An 18,297-nucleotide genomic window follows, 5' to 3' on the forward strand; every position below is an offset into this window, starting at 1 on the left:
AGCCAGAGGCTAGTAGTGTTGCAATTAGAGATTAAACATGAGATATAGAATGGTTGATTCAGTTATGGATTAACCCCACTAATAATCAGACTACCTGAGATTCTGTAGAATATTTCTATGCAACATATTTTGCAGTGACACTATATGACTAGGTACGCTTTTGCAAACTTTATTCCTTCGAGAGGAGAGATACTGCAATGGGAGTTTGCTGCTTGGAGGAAATAACAAAGCATAAAATTTCATTGATAAGTGATCTTATTCTACAGATTTTTCTCTTCCCAGACATTATACTAAATTCATTGGGATGTTAGCAAATCTGTTGCTCGTTGTATGACAAGTTTCCCAGATATTTGAAATATTGGATTCCCCACAATAAAGATAAATAACCAGCGGCATATTGTTTCAAACAACGTTCTCTCCTTTGGAGCAGAACAGTACCAGAGGCTCATATTAAATTTGCTTGATTAATCTTTTGACTGGTGAGTAAAATGAAGATTACTGCAGTGGTTTATGCCTCTGAATAAGAACCATGACAATACATCAAACAACCGATTCTTAAAACAAGAACTGAATTCTCAAACCACTTGCCAACTGCAATGTCCAGTCCTATGAAACCACCAATCAATAATAGTTAAACCAGGTATGTGGAAACGAGTGCGTTTGCTGCCTTGTTTAGATTTGAAATGGCACTTACTGACTAATTGCACACTTTGTTAATTCTCCAAAAGGCAGGCCAGGTGATCTGAAGAGTTAACCTACTAGAATCTACTCTGGTCTGGTCAAAAAAACCCGAAACCTGGATAAAAGATACATCCTACTTTTTGAGATTTTCTGATGTATTCTAATGCTGTAGACCTTTGCGGTGATGTAGATTAATCATTTTGGTGCCTTCTGTTTCTGCTTTCATTTTCAACATTAACTGAAAGAATTGTGCACTTTAACTTTTATCTATACATTACCTCTAATATATTTAGAATATATATATTAAATGTCTATGTATCCATCTTAAATTGGAAGGGTGGAAACTTCATTTGGAAACTGTAATAAGCCTATAATAGTGGCAGAAATTTGTTTTCCGTTCAAATTCCCATGTTACTAATCATATAACAATACATGTTAGTGTCAGTTACTGTAAATCACATTTACGTTCAAAGTACTGTATGAAGTCAATTTGTAGGCAAAAACTGATGATAGCATGCTCCAGGAAGAAGAAAAGGCATGCTGATCTGTACATTGCTTAGTTAGCTAACGCATTACTTTGAAGTCTGTCTTGCAGTGTTTCTAGTAATATTTGTATATTTTGTATTATTTTATGAAAATAAACAATACCAGCCACTCATGAAATTGTGAGTTTCTCAAGTTTATGCACATTTCTACAATTTTACTGGAAACTGGGACGCTATGTTACAATTGCACAAGACGGTGGTGAAGCCGCACTTGGAGTACTGTGTTCAGTTTTGGTCACCCTGCTATAAGAAGGGTGTCATTAAGCTGGAAAGAGTGCAGTGAAAATTTACGAGGATGTTGCCGGGACTCGAGGGACTGAATTATAGGGAGAGGTTGGGCAGGTAGTACCAAATTCCAGATTTGTACCATGGCAACTCTGGTCAATGAGCAAATCTGCTCATAATAACATGGCAGGTTCAAAATGAAAATCTATACCTCTAAGGGACAAGAACACTGTAAAGTTATGAAGAATAGATAGGGTAGACAGTCAGAAACTTTTTCCCAGGGTGGAAATGTCCAACTCTAGAGGGCATAGCTGTAAGGTGAGAAGGGGAAAGTGTAATGGAGATGTGAGGAGCAAGTCTTTTTACATAGGGTGGTGGAGACCTGGAATATATTGCCAGGGGTGGTGGTGGAGGCAGATACGATAGTGGCTTTTAAGTGGCTTTCAGATAGGCACATGGAAGTGCAAGGAATAGAGGGATATGGATCATGTACAGGCAGATGTGATCAGTAAACTTGGCATCATGTTTGGCCAAAACATTGTGGGCGTTCCTGTGCTGTTCAGTTCTGTGCAAAATGTCAATAATTATATTTTAATCTTTCCATACAAATGTCTAAAGAATAATCCAAGCTGAAGAGTAAAGCATCCAGCCTTGTGAGAGGTACAAAAGATTACTAATCAGGGGCCATAATCCTTTAACAAAAAGGACTGGTCTGCCCCAACAGCTGCTGACAACCTTCTACCGCTGCACGACAGAGAGCATACTAACGTATGGCATCTCTGTGTGGTATCTCAGCTGTATGGAGGCGGAGAGGAGAGCTTTTCAGCGCGTCGTCCACAGAGCGCAGAAGATTATTGGGACACCGCTACCAGCCTTGGAGGGCATCTACCACACACGGTGCCTCAGGAAGGCCGTCAGCATCCATAAAGACTCCTCACACCCTTGTAATGGACTGTTCGAACTACTTCCTTCTGGCAGACATTACAAGGCCTTCTACACCCGCACCTCCAGACTCAGGAACAGCTTCATTCCCAGAGCTATAGCGGCTCTGAACTGGCCCTGCTGAGTGCCCCCCACCCCCATGGACTGTCTCCCTCGGATGGTCACGTCGCACAGACACATCTGCACTTTAGTCTGTTTTGACTGTTTTACTGTTTTAATGTTCTTTTTACAAACCATGTTCTCGGGGTATCTAAATCTAAATGTTATTAGTTATTTAAGTTATGATGTCGGATGGAAGCTGCATACCCAAATCTCGTTGCACTTATGTGCAATGACAATAAAATATATTATTATTATTATTATTATCATTATTTTGAGTTAGGAAGTAGTGCTTTTAATTAGTTTGTGGTCAGTTACAGTAATTAAAATTCAAGCCAAACTTAATATTGTTTACACAAATCAATAATGTTGATAGACACAGTAGACTTAAAAAGCTGGAGTAACTCAGTGGGTCAGGCAGTATCTCTGGAGAAAAGGAATCGGTGATGTTTTGGGTCGAGACCCTTCAGCAGACTGAGAATAAGGGAGGGGATGGGAAGGTACAGAACAAAGCAGAGCCTGCATCAATCAATCAGGAAAGGTGGAGCCCACAATTGTCCATTGTTGGCTGGGGAAGAGGTGATAATGAAACATCAATAATGTTGACCTTTGTTAATTTGTGAACGGCCTCCAGGTGAGTTGCTGAGGTGGAGGGTGTGCAGGTTTTCACGAGGTGTTAAGTCTCATGAGGGTTCATGACGATTCCCGTGGTGGAGTAAGAGTAGGGGCTCAGGAGGACAGCAATAGTGTAATGGTCACTAGTCAAACTAGCCACACGGAAAGCCACCTGGAACGAGAAGAAGAAAGTCTGAGCTACTGCAAGGCAAGGCCAACTTTATTTATATAGCACATTTCATACACGAGGCAGACTCAAAGTGCTTCACATAAAAACATGTCATACAATAAATGAAATAATAAAATGAAATAAAATAGAACTAAAAGAAAAGAAAAGCAAAATTAAAAATGCATTATAAAAAGTGCAAAAGTTAAAAGTGCAATGTAGTTAAGATTTAGCTGAAAGCTAAAGTAAACATAAAAGTTTTCAGTCTTGTTTTAAAAGTGGTCAAAGTTGAGGCAAGTCTTAAATCTTCAGGAAGTTTATTCCAGCTATTTGTTGCATGGTAACTAAATCCTGCTTTCCCATGTTTTGTATTTACTCTGGGAATCACTAGCAGTTTGGTTTCAGAAGATCTTAGCGGTCTAGAAGGCTTATATAGTGGAAGCATGTCAGTGATATACTTTGGCCCTAAACCATGTAGTGATTTATAGGTGAGCAGCAGGATTTTAAAATCAATTCTCTGACATACAGGGAGCCAATGTAAGGATTTAAGAATTGGTGTAATATGCTCAAATTTTTTGGTCTTTGTTAGAACTCTAGCAACAGCGTTCTGAACAAGCTGTAGCTGCCTGACAGTTTTTTTTGGAAGACCTGCAAGGAGACCGTTACAATAATCTAGCCTACTATTAATAAAGGCATGTACAAGTTTTTCTAAGTCTTGAGCTGACTGGAGTCCTCTTAATCTTGCTATGTTTTTGAGGTGATAGTAGGCCGATTTTGTTACTGATTTGATGTGACTGTCGAAATTTAAATCTGAATCCATAATGACCCCAAGATTTCTGGCTTTGTTTGAAGTTTTCAGGGACAGAGAGTGAAGGTGTTGGGTTACTTTAAGCCTTTCTTTTTTAGCACCAAAAACAATTATCTCCGTTTTGTCCTTATTTAGTTGGAGAAAATTTTGGCACATCCAGTCTTTGACTTGCTCAATGCACTGGCACAACAGATCTATGGGGCGATAGTCATTTGGTGATAGCGCTACATAGATTTGAGTGTCATCGGCATAGCAGTGGTGGTCAATATTATTATTTCGCATGATTTGCCCTAGTGGGAGCATGTAGATGTTGAATAAAGAGGGCCCTAAGATCGAACCTTGCGGTACTCCACACGTCACGTTGGTTGGTTCTGATACAAAGTCGCCAATGGAAACAAAATAGTTCCTATCTTGTAAATATGACCTGAACCAACTTAAGACTGTGCCTGAGAGCCCCACCCATTTTTCCAACCTGTCCAAAAATATTGAGTGATCAACAGTGTCGAATGCAGCACTGAGGTCTAATAGCATTAATATTGAAACTTTGCCATAGTCTGTGTTAAGACGGATGTCGTTTACAACTTTAATAAGAGCGGTCTCGGTGCTATGAAGAGGTCGAAATCCTGACTGGAAGTTGTCATAGCAGCCAGTTGAAGCCAGGAAGTGATTAAGTTGCTGGAGGACAACTTTCTCAATGATTTTACTTATGAAAGATAGGATTGAAATTGGTCTATAGTTGTTAATAATAGAGGCATCTAGGCTCCGCTTTTTTAAAAGAGGTTTAATAACTGCAGTTTTCAAGGCTTTTGGGAAATTGCCTGATTGAAGAGAGCTGTTAACTATTTGCAGTATGTCTATTGCTAGGCAGTCAAAAACATTCTTAAAGAAGTTGGTAGGTAAAGCATCAAGGCAGCAGGTGGATGGCCTTAGTTGTGTCACCGTTTCCACAAGAGTTTTAGAGTCTATGACATTAAAGCATGTCATCATTGCCACGTTACCTTTGCCTAAACAGGGTGGTGATCCAACATTTTTGTTTGAAGCGGTGATATTGATGGCACGTCTGATGCCTTCAATTTTATCTGTATAGAATAATGCAAACTCATTGCATTTCTGCGTGGAATGGAGTTCAGGTGGTAATTGTGTTGGGGGGTTGGTCAGTCTGTCAACAGTTGCAAATAGGGTTTTTGCCTTATTAGTGTTGTTGTTAATGATATTGGAGAAAAATGTTTCTCTAGCACTTTTTAAGTCTAAATTGTAGGCACGGAGGCTCTCTTTATAGATGTCATGGTGAATATGAAGTTTTGTTTTCCGCCAGATGCGCTCAGCTTTCCGGCATTCTCTTTTCTGGGCTGTTACAAAAGCAGCTTTTCTCCAGGGTGCCTTTTGCTTACCAGAAATCGTTTTAACCGTAACAGGTGCAATGACATCTATAACTTTCACAATTTTGGAGTTAAAGTTATCTACAAGATCATCAGCAGAACATGGGTTTAGAGGTGGTAAGAAGGAGATGGCATTTTTAAAGAGTACATTAGAATGTTCATTTATATACCGTTTTTTGACAGTATTTGATTTTGTCTGTATGTCGGGAATAAAAGATATATTAAAGAAAACACAGAAGTGGTCAGACAATGAAGGATCAGTCACGAAAATATCAGAAACAATGAGACCCTTTGTGATAATCAAGTCCAGGGTGTGCCCATTACAATGAGTAGCCTCTTTCACATGTTGAGACAGGTCAAATGTGTCTAAAATAGTAAAAAATTATTTTGCACCCTTGTCATTCAAATCATCAGTATGAAAATTAAAATCACCAGTTATAACTAGACAGTCAAAGTCAGTGGAGATGCTAGACAATAATTCTGTAAAGTCATCGAAAAAATTAGCATAATATTTAGGAGGCCTGTAAATAATTAATAGGAGAACTCTGGGGGAACATTTCAATACAGCACAAAGGTATTCGAATGATGGAAAATCACCAAGTGACATCTGTTTCCCCTGAAATACATTTTAAATATAGCAGCAACCCCTCCACCTCTTTTTCCAGATCTACATACATCAAAAAAGTTATAGTTTGGAGGAGCTGTCTCGATCAGAATGGTTGCACTGTTATTTTGTTCTAGCCATGTTTCAGTTAAAAACATAAAATCCAGTTTAGAGGTGGTAATAAAATCGTTGACTAAAAATGATTTGTTATTAAGAGACCTAACATTAAGCAGACCCATCCTGATGGTATTATTGATAGGCTTTATGGTTGGTTTAGGTTTGGAGGTAATAGGTATTAGGTTTGTTAGGTTAGCAGTGTGTCTAAGTTTCCGTTTGTTTACTCTCTGAGTAGTCACAACAGGAATGCAGAAGGTGCCATAGTTTGACATAGGCGACCTTGGGTTCAGCTGATTATGCGGAACTTCCTTCGTAATGTGTCTACGGCTGAACCCTTTCTTATCTCAGTAGGTAGAACATTGACTTCAAATGTGACCACAGAGACCACTCCCTCCACAACACCTTACCATATAGCCATTTAACAATTACAGCACGGAAACAGGCCATCTCGGCCCTACAAGTCCGTACCGAACAATTATTTTCCCTTAGGTTTACCTTGGGTTCACTTATCCCTTCCCTCCCCAGGTACTTTCCCCTGCAACCACAAGAGATGTAATCTGTCCTATCCCATCTTCCACATCCATCCAGAGACACCAGCAGTTCTTCCAGGTGAGTGGTTCATGTGCACCTCCTCTCACCTCATCTACTCCGTTCGGTGTTCCCGATGTGACCTCCCTTACATCGGCTTAGACTAGGCAACCATTTTGCTGAGCACCTGCGCTCGGTCCGCAAAAACCTGCTGGATTTCTTGGGTGCTAACCAGTTTAACTCTTCTTCCCATTCCTACACCGACCCTTCTGTCCTGGGCCTTCTCCATTACCAGAGTGAGGCCACCGTTTTTTATTTAGAAACTCCTTACAAGCCTTTGGGTTGTGGGTAAATGTATAAACTCCACAAGCAGACAGCACCTGAGGTAAGGATCGAACCTGGGTCTCTGGTGCTTGAGGCAGCAGCTCTGCCAGCTGGGCCACTGTGCTGCCCTCGAAGATTTGGTAATACATAAACCATGTATTCAAAGAATTGTTTGATGTGTGGTTAATCGGTAAGCAGATTTGGCAAGAGTACTGTGTGTCCCAGTGGAATGTCTTGTGCTTTTGCCACTAGTTCTACATTGGCAGCACGTCAATCATTGCGTAGTAGGGGAAGCAAGGTTGTATAAGGTGAAACATTCATGATGATACATACGAGTAAAATTCCATCCAACTCTGCCCCAATACAAATCAATTTGTACTTGAGTCCTACTTGGCATTAGCCCCAAGCCATGTCAAGTCTGGCGGAAAAGAGTATTCATAGTCATAAAGAATGGAACAGGCCCTTCAGCCCAACATGCCCATGCAGACCAACATGTTCTATGTACACTAGTCCCATTTGCCTGTGTTTGGCGCATATCCCTCAAAACCTATCCTATCCATGTACCTGCCTAAATGCTTCTTGAACGTAGTGATAGTCCCTGCGTCAAATGCAGAATGTAGAAACAAACTGCAGATGCTGGTTAATACTTCATTCCTGGTGGCCAGAACTGAACACAATACTATAAATGCGGCTTCACCCGCGCCTTGTAGACTTGCAACATGACCTCCCAACTTGCAGTGATTGGTGGTAGCATTTTGTTAAAAGTGAGATACAGCATGAAAACAGTCCCTCCGGCCCATCGAGTCCACGCTGACCATCAATCACGCTATACACGAGTTCTATCCTACACTCCAGGGACAATTTACAGAAGCCAAGTAACCCACTGGTCTTTTTGGATGTGGCAGGAAATCGGAGAACCCATGTGGTCACAGGGAGAACGTACAAACTTCATACAGAAGACACCTATTGTCAGGATTGAATCCGGTCCTCTGATGCTGCAAAGCAGCAAACTCTGCCACTATGCTGCCCTTGGGAGAGAGGAATGTTGAAACAAAGAACTACAGATGCTGGTTAGTACCCCATATTCCGCTTGGGTAGCTTACTACCCGAAGGTATGAACATCGAATTCTCCAATTTTAGGTAACATCTAACTAACCACCCCCCTCCCCTTCTTTCCCCCTCTTCCCTCCCCCGTGCCTCACCTGGACTCACACCTACTCCCCCCCCCAGCCCTGCTACTTTCTTCACTCTGGGTTTACAATCTGCAACTTATTAATCCTGACTCACGCCTTCTGCTCTTGTCTCTGGCCTTTGCTCCAACCATCTGCCCATCACCCCCCCCCACAACCCCCTCACTTATATCCACCTATTGCGCATTGTCCTGACTCTCCCCTTTCCAGCTCTCTACTTTTGCCCCCCACTACAATCAGTCTGAAGAAGGGTCCCAACCAAAAACGACACTTATCCATGTTCTCTGGAGATGCTACCAGACCTGCTGAGTTGCTCCGGTACTGGAATATAGCAACAGAATAAACCTCTAAACAATAGGATTAGTGCTGAACAGAGACTCTTTGTTCACAGTGAAATAAACAGCAGGAATAGCATTCAATTATCAATATTCTATAGCAACATTTGCGCACCTTCAGTGCATCAATATTTTAAGAACCATTCATTTATATCAGGAGATGGAGTTTAGACCATAGGACATGGAACTACGGTTGCCAACTTTCTCACTCCCAAATAAGGGAGAAAAGGTCAAAATATGGGACAAATATGGCAATTCATTGACCAACTTGGCGGTGGCTGGGTGAATGAGGAGTTGGTTGGGGTGCTGGACTGCACACAACGCCCAGCTGGCGGGCCAGCTGAGGAGTTTTGGCCCGGGCACTGGACTTTGTGCGCGATGATGATCGGCCATGAGAAGGAGGGGTGGTAGTGTCAGTGGTAAGTGAAGGTCCGAATGTCAGACAGCTGGCCGGGCTGCCAACCGCCGTGGCCACGGGCGAGACACTGTTGCTACACACCATGGGCTGCACTACGTCGGGACCGGTGAGGCGGGGCCAGACGCGGCGCTCCGACCTGACAGTCCCCTCGACCCGAGTAATAGCAGTCAAATACGGGACAAAGGCAGTTCCATACTGGACAAACTAATTTAGCCCAAAAGACAGGATGTCCCGGCTAATACGGGACAGTTGGCAACCCTACACGGAACTGTACAAGAAGATAGACACAAAGTGCTGGAGTAAATCAGCGGGTCAGGCAGCATCGCTGGAGAAAAATAATAGTTGATGTTTCGGGTTGTGACCCTTCTCAGAACTGCTGTAGCTTTGGGAGCAACAACAGCAGCAGGAGTTTAGCAAGAGATACGACTGATTGGCTCTAGCCCAAGTGGGAGGAGAGAAGTGAAAACAGTTTAAGTACAGGTCAAGGACAGGCAGACTTGACTCAGAACTGCTGTAGCTTTGGGAGCAACAACAGCAGCAGGAGTTTAGCAAGAGATACGACTGATTGGCTCTAGCCCAAGTGGGAGGAGAGAAGTCAGTCAGTGCTGGGAAAACAGTTGAAAACTGAGGAATTTGGTTTGTAAATTGGTAAATCAGGCAATTTATCAGTCAATTTAAGCAAGACTGCTCTTAGCGAGCGGCAGTGAGTGAGCGGCCTTGCGAGGGAAGTGCCCTGTGAGTAAAGTGTGAGTCTTTGGCTCGAGAGTCTTCGGAGAGGAGGCTGAGGAGAGGAGACTACGCAAAACACTGCAGAGGGAGAGACGAAAGAGGGAGATGTCAGGCAAGCTGATTCAGTGTGATGCTTGCAGTATGTGGGAGGTCAAGGACACCGCTGGTGCCTCTGGCTGCTACAAATGCGAAAAGTGCATCCAGGTAGAGCTCCTGAAGGGCCGTGTTGGGGAACTGGAGAAGCAAGTGGATGACCTCCGGTTCGTCCGAGAAACGGAGTCGTTCCTCGACAAGTCCTACAGTACGATTGTTACACCTAAGGTACTGGAAGAGAGAAGGTGGGAGACAGTGTGAACGGGAGGGAAGCATGGAATGCCAACGTCCCCGGGTGTTGTACCTCTTGTGAACAGGTTCACCCACTTAGAAGCTGTCGGGACAGAAGAGGTGTTTACACTGGGCGGCGGACTGGCTTGTGATGCGAATAGGGCTGTTGAGCCAAAACCAAAAAGGCCTAAGGCAGGCAACGCCATTGTAGTAGGAGACTCCATTGTGAGAGGTACGGACAGGGGTTTCTGCGGCAACAGACGGGATGCGAGGATGGTGTGCTGCCTTCCTGGTGCCAGGATCCAGGATGTCACGGACAGAGTGCAGAAAATCCTCAAGGGCGAAGGTGAACATCCGGAAGTGGTAGTGCATGTCGGCACAAACGATGTCGGAAAGAAGGGATGAATATTCTGCAGCGTGACTTTAGAGAGCTCGGAAAAATGCTGAAAAGCAGGACCTCCAGGGTTGTTATCTCCGGTTTGCTTCCAGTTCCTCGTGCTGGCGAGAGCAGGAACAGGGAGATACGGGACCTGAACGTGTGGCTGAGGAACTGGTGCACGGGGCAGGGATTTAGATTCTTAGATCACTGGGATCTGTTTTGGGGTAAGGGGGAACTACAAAAGGGACGGATTGCATCTTAACAGGTGTGGGACCAGCATTCTGGCAGGCAGGTTTGCAACTGCTACACGGGTGGTTTTAAACTGAATAAGGGGGGTGGGGTGTCGAATGGGCTAGTGGAGGATGGAGTTAAAGGGAAAGGGTTTCTTAAATGTGTGAGCGTAGAGACAGAGGGGTGTAAAATGAGGGTAGAAGCAATAGGTAGCAAGGTGAAAAGTAAAAGTGGCAGGCCGGAAAATCCAGGGCAAAAATCAAAAAGGGCCACTTTTCAACAAAATTGTATAAGGGGTAAGAGTGTTGTAAAAACAAGCCTGAAGGCTTTGTGTCTCAATGCAAGGAGCATTCGTAATAAGGTGGATGAGTTGAATGTGCAGATAGCTATTAATGACTATGAATATAGTTGGGATCACGGAGACATGGCTCCAGGGTGACCAAGGCTGGGAGCTGAACATCCAGGGATATTCAATATTCAGGAGGGATAGAGAGAAAGGAAAAGGAGGTGGGGTAGCGTTGCTGATTAGAGAGGAGATTAACGCAATGGAAAGGAAGGACATTAGTTTGCAGGATGTGGAATCGGTATGGGTAGAGCTGCGAAACACTAAGGGGCAGAAAACGCTGGTGGGTGTTGTGTACAGGCCACCTAACAGTAGTAGTGAAGTTGGAGATGGTATCAAACAGGAAATTAGAAATGCGCGCGATGGTATCAAACAGGAAATTAGAAATGCGTGCGACAAAGGCAAAACCGTTATAATGGGTGACTTCAATCTACATATCTACATATAGATTGGGTGAATCAAATTGGCAGGGGTGCTGAGGAAGAGGAATTTTTGGAATGTATGCAGGATAGTTATCTAAATCAACATGTAGAGGAACCAACGAGAGAGCAGGCTATTTTAGACTGGGTATTGAGTAATGAGGAAGGGTTAGTTAGCAGTCTTGTTGTACGTGCCCCCTTGGGCAAGAGTGACCATAATATGGTTGAGTTCTTCATTAGGATGGAGAGTGACATTGTTAATTCAGAAACAATGGTTCTGAACTTAAAGAAAGGTAACTTTGAGGGTATGAGACGTGAATTGGCCAAGATTGACTGGCAATTAATTCTAAAAGGGTTGACGGTGGATATGCAATGGAAGACATTTAAAGACTGCATGGATGAACTACAAAAATTGTTCATCCCAGTTTGGCAAAAGAATAAATCAGGGAAGGTAGTGCATCCGTGGATAACAAGGGAAATCAGGGATAGTATCAAAGCGAAGGATGATGCTTACAAATTAGCCAGAAAAAGCAGCATACCGGAGGACTGGGAGAAATTCAGAGACCAGCAGAGGAGGACAAAGGGCTTAATTAGGAAAGGAAAAATAGATTATGAAAGAAAACTGGCAGGGAACATAAAAACTGACTGCAAAAGTTTTTATAGATATGTGAAAAGAAAGAGATTAGTTAAAACAAATGTAGGTCCCTTGCAGTCAGAAACAGGTGAGTTGATCATGGGGAACAAGGATATGGCGGACCAATTGAATAACTACTTTGGTTCCGTCTTCACTAAGGAAGACATAAATAATCTGCCGGAAATAGCAGGGGATCGCGGGTCAAAGGAGTTGGAGGAATTGAGTGAAATCCAGGTTAGCCGGGAAGTGGTGTTGGGTAAATTAAATGGATTAAAGGCCGATAAATCCCCAGGGCCAGATAGGCTGCATCCCAGAGTACTTAAGGAAGTAGCTCCAGAAATAGTGGATGCATTAGTAATAATCTTTCAAAACTCTTTAGATTCTGGAGTAGTTCCTGAGGATTGGCGGGTAGCAAACGTAACCCCACTTTTTAAGAAGGGAGGGAGAGAGAAAATGGGGAATTACAGACCAGTTAGTCTAACATCGGTAGTGGGGAAACTGCTAGAGTCAGTTATTAAAGATGGGATAGCAGCACATTTGGAAAGTGGTGAAATCATTGGACAAAGTCAGCATGGATTTACAAAAGGTAAATCATGTCTGACGAATCTTATAGAATTTTTCGAGGATGTAACTAGTAGCGTGGATAGGGGAGAACCAGTGGATGTGGTGTATCTGGACTTCCAGAAGGCTTTCGACAAGGTCCCACATAAGAGATTAGTTTACAAACTTAAAGCACACGGCATTGGGGGTTCAGTATTGATGTGGATAGAGAACTGGCTGGCAAACAGGAAGCAAAGAGTAGGAGTAAACGGGTCCTTTTCACAATGGCAGGCAGTGACTAGTGGGGTACCGCAAGGCTCAGTGCTGGGACCCCAGCTATTTACAATATATATTAATGATCTGGATGAGGGAATTGAAGGCAATATCTCCAAGTTTGCGGATGACACTAAGCTGGGGGGCAGTGTTAGCTGTGAGGAGGATGCTAGGAGACTGCAAGGTGACTTGGATAGGCTGGGTGAGTGGGCAAATGTTTGGCAGATGTAGTATAATGTGGATAAATGTGAGGTTCTCCATTTTGGTGGCAAAAACAGGAAAGCAGACTATTATCTAAATGGTGGCCGACTAGGAAAAGGGGAGATGCAGCGAGACCTGGGTGTCATGGTACACCAGTCATTGAAAGTGGGCATGCAGGTGCAGCAGGCAGTGAAGAAAGCGAATGGTATGTTAGCTTTCATAGCAAAAGGATTTGAGTATAGGAGCAGGGACGTTCTACTGCAGTTGTACAGGGTCTTGGTGAGACCACACCTGGAGTATTGCGTACAGTTTTGGTCTCCAAATCTGAGGAAGGACATTATTGCCATAGAGGGAGTGCAGAGAAGGTTCACCAGACTGATTCCTGGGATGTCAGGACTGTCTTATTAAGAAAGACTGGATAGACTTGGTTTATACTCTCTAGAATTTAGGAGATTGAGAGGGGATCTTATAGAAACTTACAAAATTCTTAAGGGGTTGGACAGGCTAGATGCAGGAAGATTGCTCCCGATGTTGGGGAAGTCCAGGACAAGGGGTCACAGCTTAAGGATAAGGGGGAAATCCTTTAAAACCGAGATGAGAAGAACTTTTTTCACACAGAGAGTGGTGAATCTCTGGAACTCTCTGCCACAGAGGGTAGTCGAGGCCAGTTCATTGGCTATATTTAAGAGGGAGTTAGATGTGGCCCTTGTGGCTAAGGGGATCAGAGGGTATGGAGAGAAGGCAGGTACGGGATACTGAGTTGGATGATCAGCCATGATCATATTGAATGGCGGTGCAGGCTCGAAGGGCCGAATGGCCTACTCCTGCACCTAATTTCTATGTTTCTATGTTTATGTTTCTTCAGACTCTACAGTACTACATGGGAACAAGTCCCTCAGCCCACAATGTAAGAGTGGGACATGATCGCTTCTGCCTGCATGTGATCCATATCCTTCCATTCTCTGCATACTTCCTATCAAAAATTGGTGGATTCATTCTATTGCTTGACAAGATTCATCTTTTAGTTTTCGAGATACTGCATGGAAACAGGCCCTTTAGCCCACCGATGAGTCCACCGACCATCAAAAAATAGAAAATATCCTTTGGCACATATTTTCACCCAGTTATCCAGCAAATTTGATGTAAAAAGTTTTAGTTTAGAGATACAGCAGGGAAACAGGCACTTCACACCATGGAGTCCACGCTAACCATCGATCACTTGTTTGCACTAGATCTATGTTATCCCCCACATCAGGGGTAATTTTACAGAAGTAAATTAACCTACAAAGCCACCTTTGGGATGTAGGAGGAAACTGGAGCACCTGGAGGAAATCCACACGGTCACATATAACATATAACAATTACAGCACGGAAACAGGCCATCTCGGCCCTACAAGTCCGTGCCGAACAACTTTTTTCCCTTAGTCCCACCTGCCTGCACTCATACCATAACCCTCCATTCCCTTCTCATCCATATGCCTATCCAATTTATTTTTAAATGATACCAACGAACCTGCCGCCACCACTTCCACTGGAAGCTCATTCCACACCGCTACCACTCTCTGAGTAAAGAAGTTCCCCCTCATGTTACCCCTAAACTTCTGTCCCTTAATTCTGAAGTCATGTCCTCTTGTTTGAATCTTCCCTTTTCTCAAAGGGAAAAGCTGATCCACATCAACTCTGTCTATCCCTCTCATCATTTTAAAGACCTCTATCATGTCCCCCCTTAACCTTCTGCGCTCCAGAGAATAAAGACCTAACTTATTCACATAGAGAACGTACAAACTCCACTCACACCAGCACCTGTGGTCAGGATCAAACACAGAGTTTGTATGTTCTCCCTGTGACCGTTTTCTCTGGGTGCTCCGATTTCCTCCCATATTCCATTGGCTTTGGTAACATTGTTAAATTGTCCCTAATGTGTAGGATAGCGCTTGTGTACAGGTATTGCTGGTTGGTGAAGACTTGGTGGGCCGAAGGGCCTGTTTCCATGCTGTCCCTCTAAACTCCAAGTCCAACTTCATTCGTAAGTGTACCATACGCCTTCTTTACCACTCATCTACTCGTGTTGCCACTTTCAGGAAAACTCCCCGTTGGGCGGCGCGACTCACGTCGCAGCAGCCTCTGCAGTCCGTCTGTCTTTTTATTATTTTTGTCTCGTTTGAATGTAGTTTTTATTTTATTTTATTTTTTTGTGTATGTGTGTGTGTGTGTGTGTGTGTGGGGAGGCGGGGGGAGGGGGAAACTTTTAAAATCTATCCCCTGCACGGAGAACCCGACCTTTTCCCTGTCGGGTCTCCGTTGTCGTTGGGGCCGAGCACCGTGGAGCGGCCTCCAGCAGGAACGACCTGGGGCTCCAGTCACGGAGCTGCGGACCTACTCACCATCACGGAGCTGGCCGAGTTCGGAGCGGGTGGAGCTGTGGTGGCGCGCGGCCATGACCTGACCCTGGGGATTCGGAGGCTCCAACCGCAGGTCTGGTAGACGGTGACACCGGGAGCCCGCGGATCCCTGCTGGGAGACGGCGACTTCACCCGCCCGAGTTGCGGGGCTGAAGAGTACCTGGAGCGGGGCCTTACATCATCGCCCGGCGCGGCTTGGAATGGCTGCGGGACTTTGCTAGCGCACGCCGGGGGCTCCAACACCAAGACCCGGAGCGCGGCCTTGCACCACCCAGCGCGGGGTAAATGGCCACGGGACAATTACCATCGCCCGCCGGGGGCTTTGACTCTGACATCGGGAGGGGAATGGGAAGTGCAGGGGAGAGATAAGTCTTTGCCTTCCATCACAGCGAGGAGGAGATGCGCTGTGATGGATGTTTGTGTAAATTGTGTTGTGTCTTGTTCTTTCTTGTGTGTATGACTGCAGAAACAACATTTAGTTTGAACCTCAATGGGGTTCAAATGACAAATAAATTGTATTGTATTGTACTGTATATGGACAGATTCCTCTTGCGTTGAAGTCAAGAGAGTCAAGAGTGTTTTATTGAATAAAATATAAGTAAATAAAGCAGAACTTACGTTAGCACATTCATGGAAGTGTGCTTGTCCGGCGTTGCTCCAGTAGGCACCGGTCTCAAAGTGGAGCTTGTACAGACCCACTGCAAGGTGCTCCTCAGAGGTAAGATTGTGCAGCTCTCCATTACGTCCCGTCACCCTACAAGAAAATTCAGCGCAGTCGGGATTATTTGCCAATGATGTGCTCATTGTATGATCTATTTGCCCTTATTTGCCTAATGCTTCAATAGTGCTTTATTGTCACATGTGCAAAGTGCAAACGCACAGTGAAATTGTTACGGACAATCTTGCCAATTTTCTCACAAATAGTCCAGTAGTTTAGTTTAGCTTTCGAGATACAACATGGAAACAGACTCTTCGGCCCACACAGTCCATGCCGACCAGCGATCCCTGCACACTAACACTATCCTACCCATACTAGGGACAATTTAGGAACTAGGAACCTTTCATCTAAATGACACAAAGTTAGAAAACAAGCACCTTTTACGTTGCTGCAGAGGTGGGGAAGTTACATTGATCTGCATTGACAAATGCAGAATGGAAACAGGCCCTTCGACCCACTGAGTCCACTAACAATTATCACATTACCTGTTCACATTAGTTCTATGTTATCCCACTTTCTCATCCACACCCTACATACCCAGTGGGGCAATTTTACTGAGGCTAATTAACCTACAAACCCGCACGTCTTAAGGATGTTTAGTTGTTTAGTTTAGTTTATTGTCATGTGTACATTGAAATACTTCTTTGTTGTGTGCTATCCAGTCGGCATAAAGTTCATAAATTCATAAAATCCAGGTGCAGAATTAGGCCATTCGTCCAATCAAGTCTACTCTGCTATTCAATCATTGCTGAGCTGTCTTTCCCGCTCAACTCCATTCTCCTGCCTTCACCCCATAATCCCTGACACCCTTAATAACCAAGAATCTGTCAATCTCTGCCTGAAAAATATCCATTGACTTCGCCTCCAAAGCCATCTGTGGCAATTAATTTCACAGATACAGACAGCACCCATAGTCAGGATTCAACCCGGGTCACTGGCGCTGTGAGGCAGCAGCTCTACCACGCTGCCCTTTCAGTTTCTGAAAGGAGAACAAAATCGAGGGCAGGCGAACAGAGGAGTTAGCGGAGCCAGATGTTGGTGGCTGTCTTTGTTGGGACCTGGCAGATGTTCCACTCACCCAGTGTTGATGCTTTGCCAGGTCTTGTCTTCATTTCGCTTCAGCATTTCAACTTGAACGTTGGCAGCTGGAGTTCCTTTCAATGCATCAAGGACTTTGATGAGGATCGGGCACCTTGTATCATGGTCGCCGTGATGATGTGGCTAACGGGAGAGCAACAAATAAATTAACACACTTTATTAAGAGAGCAGTCCAGAATTACCATTTACCTCATTGGAGACCCTCGGACTATCATTGTTTGGACTTCACAGTCTTTATTTTGCACTAAACTTTATTCACGTTATTCCCTTTATCATGTATCTGTACCCTGTGGACAGCTCGATTGTAATCATATATTGCCTTTCCACTGACTGGTTAGCAAGCCAGAAACAACTGGGAGAAGACAGGAGAATGGGGTTGAGATAGATCAGCCATGAATGAATAGTGGAGTAGACTTGATTGGCCAAATGGCCTAATTCTGAAGAACATGACTCTTGGTACTGCTTAGGTGAGATCTGCTGTATGATTTTACTGGGCTGTATGCAAAATAATAATCTCACGTAACCTAGGCATATGTGACAATACTATCATTGAATTATTGAATATTTTGACCCGTGGAGAAAGAAAAGGAACAGCCTCAACTAATGCCAGGTACAGTCGCCAATAAACATCCCCCTTAATCTAAAATCGCACAACCCTGTTCCACTTACCACTGATGTGCACGAAGCACTGAGAGCCAACGCAACTAGCAGCAGCGCACGGAACATTCTGCACTCTCTCTGCCTCAGTGTGAGGCAGTGGGGACCAGCAAATACTTTATAGCTCAGGCAGGCGGGAGGTCACCTGATCGCTAACCTCCAAAGTGCTGACTCGGATTATTGTCCCAACAAACACTGAGCAAATCAGTAACTTGGGTAGCTGGGGTATAGGTTGCAGGTGGCAACAACTGAAGCCCCCCTCCTCCCCCCCCCCTCACAGTCCAAAACTGCTTCAGCAAGTCAAGGCTCGCATTAAGGAAACGCCCCGTGTGCAGTTTGTGGGTGCAAATTTTATAAAACAGATCTGTGCAAA

General features: G+C 44.2%; 1 protein-coding gene across 1 annotated transcript; it reads right to left on the reverse strand.

Moving 5' to 3' along the window:
- Positions 1–2,636: 2,636 nt before the first annotated feature.
- On the reverse strand, positions 2,637–18,070 carry ttr (transthyretin). The gene is made up of 4 exons (XM_033019484.1): positions 17,937–18,070; positions 17,248–17,390; positions 16,070–16,205; positions 2,637–3,279 (listed from the first exon to the last, which is right to left on the reverse strand). The coding sequence occupies exons 1-4, from the start codon at positions 17,991–17,993 to the stop codon at positions 3,169–3,171; spliced, it is 447 nt and encodes a 148-aa protein (XP_032875375.1). The 5' UTR covers positions 17,994–18,070; the 3' UTR covers positions 2,637–3,168.
- Positions 18,071–18,297: the final 227 nt, after the last annotated feature.

This window comes from Amblyraja radiata, chromosome 4 (assembly GCF_010909765.2).
Source record: "Amblyraja radiata isolate CabotCenter1 chromosome 4, sAmbRad1.1.pri, whole genome shotgun sequence".
Classification (NCBI taxonomy): domain Eukaryota; kingdom Metazoa; phylum Chordata; class Chondrichthyes; order Rajiformes; family Rajidae; genus Amblyraja; species Amblyraja radiata.